A 6,166-nucleotide genomic window follows, 5' to 3' on the forward strand; every position below is an offset into this window, starting at 1 on the left:
CATAACGTCGGGCCTAATCATGGGATTCCACTTAACTCAATAATTCTACTAATATTAGGCCTACTAACCAACACTCTAACAATATATCAGTGATGACGAGATGTTATTCGAGAAAGCACCTTCCAAGGCCATCACACACCAATCGTCCAAAAGGGACTTTGATACGGAATAATCTTATTTATCGTCTCAGAAGTCCTCTTTTTTACCGGCTTCTTTTGAGCCTTCTATCACTCAAGCCTCACCCCTACCCCTAAATTAGGGAAGGAGCCTTCTATCACTCAAGCCTCGCCCCTACCCCTAAATTAGGCGGGTGCTGGGCGCCAACAGGCATTCGCCCTCCAAACCCCCTAGAGCTGCCGCTTCTCAACACTTCTGTGCTATTAGCCTCTGGGTGTCTATCACCTGGGCCCACCACAGCCTTATGGAAGGAAATCGCAAGCACATACTCCAAGCCCTCTTTATTACAATTGCCCTGGGCGTATATTTTACACTCCTACAAGCCTTGGGGTATTGTGAAGCTCCATTTACAATCTCAGATGGAGTATATGGATCAACTTTCTTCATGGCCACAGGGTTCCACGGACTGCACATAATCATTGGGTCCACCTTCCTTATTGTTTGTTTCCTGCACCAATTAAAATTTCACTTCGCATCCAACCACCACTTCGGCTTTGAAGCCTCTGCTTGATACTGACATTCTGTAGATGTTTTATGACTCTTCCTTTTCGTATCTATCCATTGATGAGGCGCATAATTCTTTTAGTATGAATTGGTGCAACTGACCTGTAATCAGTTAGTTTCGGTACACCCCGAAAAAGAATAATAAACTTAATACTGACCCTATTAACACATACTGCACTGGCCTCATTGCTTGTACTCATCGCCTTCTGACTCCCCCAGCTAAACATGTACGCAGAGAAAACAAGCCCTTATGAATGCGGATTTGACCTTATAGGATCCGCCCGCCTGCCTTTTTCCATAAAATTTTTCCTAGTAGCAATCACATTCCTCCTTTTCCACCTAGAAATTGCCCTCCTACTGCCCCTCCTCTGAGCAACTCAAACAAGTAATCTAAAAACAATACTCACCATGGTTTTACTTTTAATCTCATTATTGGCAATTAGTCTGGCCTACAGTGAGCTCAAAAAGGACTGGAGTGGACTGAACTAAACTGTATTTAGTTTAAAACAAAACAAATTATTTTGACTCATTAGATTATGACTAAACTCATAATTACCAAGTGTCTTTAGTGTGTATAAATATTATTATAGCTTTCACTATATCCCTTATAGGATTACTAATATATCTATCCCACCTAGTATCCTCACTACTATGTCTAGAAGGCATAATATTATCCCTATTCATCCTGGCGACCCTAACAAAACTTCACCTCAGCCAGCATAATACCCATCATCCTGCTGGTGTTCGCAGCCTGCGAAGCAGCACGCAGATTAGCCTGATTAGTAATAGTATCAAATACCTATGGAACCGATTACGTAGGAAACCTTAACCTCCTCCAATGCTAAAATTTATTATCCCCACAATTATACTAATACCCCTAATTTGACTATCAAAAAGCAACACAATCTGAATTAACTCCACAACCCATAGTCTGCTAATTAGTCTCACAAGCTTACTTCTCCTTAATCAATTCAATGACAATAGCCTTAATTTCTCATTAATATTCTTTTCGGACTCCCTATCCGCACCATCACTGATCCTAACAATGTGGCTCCTTTCCCTTATACTAATAGCTAGTCAATCTCACCTTTCTCAAATGAGTAAAAATATTTTACATCATATTAACAGAACCCTAATGGTTTATTTTTATATTTTGGACTAGATAAAACAATTTTCAATTTTGTGAAGGAGAATAAATTATAAGAATCACTAAGAAAACTTGGAAAAAAAAGAATAATGAGTATGGGGCATGCCCTACCAGATATTAAAACTTACTACAAAGCTACTATAATCAAAATATGGTTCTGGCACATGAATAGATAAATAAATCAGTGGAGAAAGACTGGAAGTACAAAAGCAGATGCAAATAAATATGGGAATTTAAAATATGATAATGATGCATTTCAATTCAATGAATGAAGGAGGATTTTTTATTAAATGGTGTTGGGATACTGGACTACCCATTTAGGAAAAATAATGAAGTTAGATCCTTATACCATGCAAAGTTCTTATTGTAAGAAATAAAACTATTAACATTGGTGGAATTAAAACATTAAGACATAATACAGAAAAAAATGCTTATATATGTCAGACTTGGAAAGATCTAAACAAGCTGAAATCCAGAAACCATTAAAGGAAAAGTCAACCAGTTTGACTACCCAAAAATGAAAGTCCCGTATGAGGAAAGATGAAAGACAGCCAAGGAAAAAAATATTTGCAGCACATATAAAAAACTAAGTATTAATATTCCTAATACTCAAGAGACACAATAATTAGCTATAAAAAGAAAGTTCTATAAAAATGATTAGAGAATGTGAATACATAACTCACAAAAGAGGAAATACAAATGGCCAGTATATCTAAGAAAATAGGAAACAAAAATTGATGCAGCTATGTAGAATTATTTTGCTAAAAATTTTAAACTTTGACAACTTCTGGAGGTGGAGGGGGTATAGAAAAACAGAGCTCTTGTATACTTTTGACCAAAGTGTCAGGTTGTTCAATATTTTGAAAGCAATTTGTTGAATTCATTAAAATATAGTATGTACATGCTATTTGACCCAGCAACACTACTCCTAAGGACTCTAGCTTACAGAGATAAGAGCACAGAAACACAGAAATATATAAAGGTAAAGAAATTAAGAATGTTGATACAATCTTGCTTATAAAAGAAAAAATGGGAAAAGCTATCAATATCCATCAATATTGGTTAGTTGAATAAAGTATGGTACATCCAAAGTAAAGAATTTTATGCAACCATTAAAAAGAGCGACAGATTTGTATGTACTGACTGTAGATGTCCACAATTTATTGGCAAGTGAAAAAAAGCAAGGTAAAGAACAATATATCCAGTCTGATACTAGATTGTATTTTAATAAGTGGGTGTGAGAATTTACATTAGATGTATGCACTTATATTAAATAATATTAAATAATTTCAGAAAAATTGGAAAAGATACATACAAAATGGCTAAAAGCATTTTCCTATAGCGGGTGGCATTGGATTAACAAAAGGGAAGTTTCATTTCTTACTGTATTTTTCAGTATTTTTCCTAAAACAAGATTTAAAAATGCAGCCTGGAAATTATATACAATTACATCAATTGTATACACATACATATCAAAGAAGACTGCTTTGTAAAATTTGATGATGCACAATTAAATGAACTGGCACAAAACAGTTTGTTCAACGGAGAGAAATTACAAATGCAAAGGATATAAATGACAAATCACAGTTTAGTAAGGAAACGTTTTTTTTTTAATGTCCAAAGCCTGATTAATTCTTAATATGCTAAAGGAGAAGTAACTTACCTTTGACAACGGCTTTCCCTCAGCGCAATTGATTCCACCGATGAAGACCATGTTGGGCATCACAGGTTTGGGATAGTTCAAAACAAAGTCACGTCGTAACAACCAAATTGATATTTGGCTGAAGAGATCAGATGCTGTGACAGTTGTCTGGAGAATCTCAGAGGCAATTTCTAAAACATTTTTGAAAAAATAGTGGCAAAATAAACGTTCCTCCAAGTGCCGGATATGATTCCACAGTCTCTGTCCGAAAGTCATGACGTCAGAGAACCCTGAGAAATCTCTAGGAACGTAAGAAAGAGCGATGGGACACTGAGTGCTTTCTTCAAGATAATGGCAAAAGACTCCCCTGGCGAAGACCACAGATGGGAGTGAAAGATATTTGGCTACAATTAAGCCACACATATCAAAAGGATCTAGAAACACTGCATCAAAAGAACTCTCTTTTAAGTATTTTACTAATTTTGTGTCCTCAAACAAACTCTTACAATGTGAAAAAAGGTAGTCAAAAGCTTTGTTGGACGGATTCATCAACATATGAAGTAAACTTCGTGGCTGAGTTTTCCAGTGAAAATCGGAGAACTTCTGGAACTCACTATTCAAATTCTCCAGAGTGTAAGACGTGGAATAAGTCTTTACCGTAAGATTGAATGAACTTGCCAGGTACCAATTCACCTCTGGTATGACTAAGACCACCTCATGCCCTTTGTGGGCAAGTTTCTCCACGACCGGACGCATGGTAAACCAGTGGCTCCCATCCATGGGTACTACCAGCAGCTTGCCTGCCTCAGCAAAGCCAGGGGTCAGCAGCAGACACGTGCACAGAGGAAGGAAGCCGGTTAAAATCGCAGGAGCCATCTGTTAACTGCAGCCCAGAGCAATCCAGCTGTCTGGATTCTAAGCTCGTGTAACAGGAGCAGCATAAGTACAGGCACAAAACCTGCCTCAGGAGAGGGCGTGTATTTAGACATTCATAAAAAAAAAAAAATTATACTCATTGCCAACGAATTACTCATAAGGATGATAATGAATGAGAAGCATTTGCTGAAACAGGTAGTAGTATGTTTTCCAGATGAGATAGCTTTTGATCTTTACCATGAGCAGAGACATTGCACTGCAATGCCCTTTTAGAAACAGAATTATTAAGCAATGCTCTTGGAACCTAAGGACTCAGAATGATAAAAAAAAGAGGGTAAGTTTCAATAAAGCTGGTATTTTTGAAATTTGTCCCAAAGGAAAATTTGGATTTTATCTTCCGAGTACCAAAGACTCTTTGCCCAGAAAGTGACTGGCATCCCGGATTCCAAGGAAAGATTTGAAGCACCTTGCCACTGACCTCCTCACTGGCAGTGAACTTGAGGTCGACAAGAGGACAAGAGTCTCTGCAATGCTTGATGTTACTGCTTGTCTTATTCCATTTCCAAACCCTCTGAGGCTTCCGAAATGTTGAGATAAGATTGACAACCCCACCTCCCATTCTAGGGACTGATGGAATGTGTTTGTCATCTATTTTAAATTGCTTTCTTTAGATATGTCACATAATAGGGTTACCCGCCCAATGTTTGCGGAAAGCACTCTGCTGGGACTGCTTTCTCTTTTCTCTGGGCTTCCACAGTCCTCTGTTTAGACGTCTGCTGTGGGATTGCCCCAATAGGCCTGGTACCCTCCTTCAGGAATCTCTGTATCTGTCTCACACTCTATCAAGATCTGTATCATCTGTATCAGATGGCTCCGTCCAGGACACCCAAACTATAACTGGTGACACTTGCTTAGTCACCATTTACCTTGGTGACTGGAAAAGTTTCAGATAAATGTCTGAAAAATAAAAATGGTGCTGAGTGGTCTACCTGCAGGTAGGCTTATTTTAGAATAGATATCAATGAAATAGAAAATAGACAAACAATAGAGATAATCAATGAACCCAAAAGCTCGTTCTTTGAAAAACTGAATTAACTTGATAAAGCTCTAGCCAAACTGATCAGAAAAAAAAGAAAAAGAGAGAGAGAGAGAGAGAGAGAGAAGAAATGACCAATATCAGCAATGAGAGAAGTGGCATCACTACAGGTTCTATAGATATTAAAAGAATAAGAGAATATCATGAACAAGTTTATGCCAATATATTCTACAACTTAGATGAATTGGACAAATTTCTTAAAAGATGCAAACTACTAGAGTTTAATCAAGAATAAATAAATAAGCTGAATAGAAATAACCTATGTATTTAAAATTAAATCTGCAATGCAAACTTTCCCACAAATAAAACCTCAAACCCAGGTAACTTCACTGATAAATGTACCAAACATTGGAAAAAGAAGTACTACCAATTATCATTCCAGAAAATATTCTGGAATATAGATACAATATACTCCAGTAGAAGCATAGGGAATTTCCTAATTCACTCTATGAGACTGTTACCGAGTCCAGGCTCACTCTGCTCGTCACACGACAGGCCAGTAAATAGGGAGACAAGGTGTTCAGGCAAGGAATAGCGACTTTATTCAGAAAGCCAGCAGACCAAGAAGATGACAGACTAGCGTCTCCCCAAAAAATCTTATCGGGGTCTCGATACTAGTTTCTTTTACAGAACAGAGAGGGGGAAGAGTTGAGGAAGTAAAGTAAGAAGGCCATTAATTTCACAAAATATCTCCTGGCTTGGCCAGCATGGGGGAGGGGATGTG

At 37.7% G+C, this 6,166-nt stretch overlaps 1 protein-coding gene across 1 annotated transcript; it reads right to left on the reverse strand.

Annotated features, from left to right (window-relative positions):
• Window positions 1-3,158: 3,158 nt before the first annotated feature.
• On the reverse strand, window positions 3,159-5,070 carry LOC149748500 (UDP-glucuronosyltransferase 1A10-like). The gene has a single exon (XM_089916191.1). It carries the CDS (start codon window positions 4,344-4,346, stop codon window positions 3,417-3,419), a length of 930 nt encoding a protein of 309 aa, XP_089772317.1. The 5' UTR covers window positions 4,347-5,070; the 3' UTR covers window positions 3,159-3,416.
• Window positions 5,071-6,166: the final 1,096 nt, after the last annotated feature.

This window comes from Delphinapterus leucas, chromosome 8, assembly GCF_059928025.1.
Source record: "Delphinapterus leucas isolate spDelLeu-1000000601 "Yukka" chromosome 8, BTC_Dleu_Yukka2, whole genome shotgun sequence".
In the NCBI taxonomy this organism is placed as follows: Eukaryota; Metazoa; Chordata; class Mammalia; order Artiodactyla; family Monodontidae; genus Delphinapterus; species Delphinapterus leucas.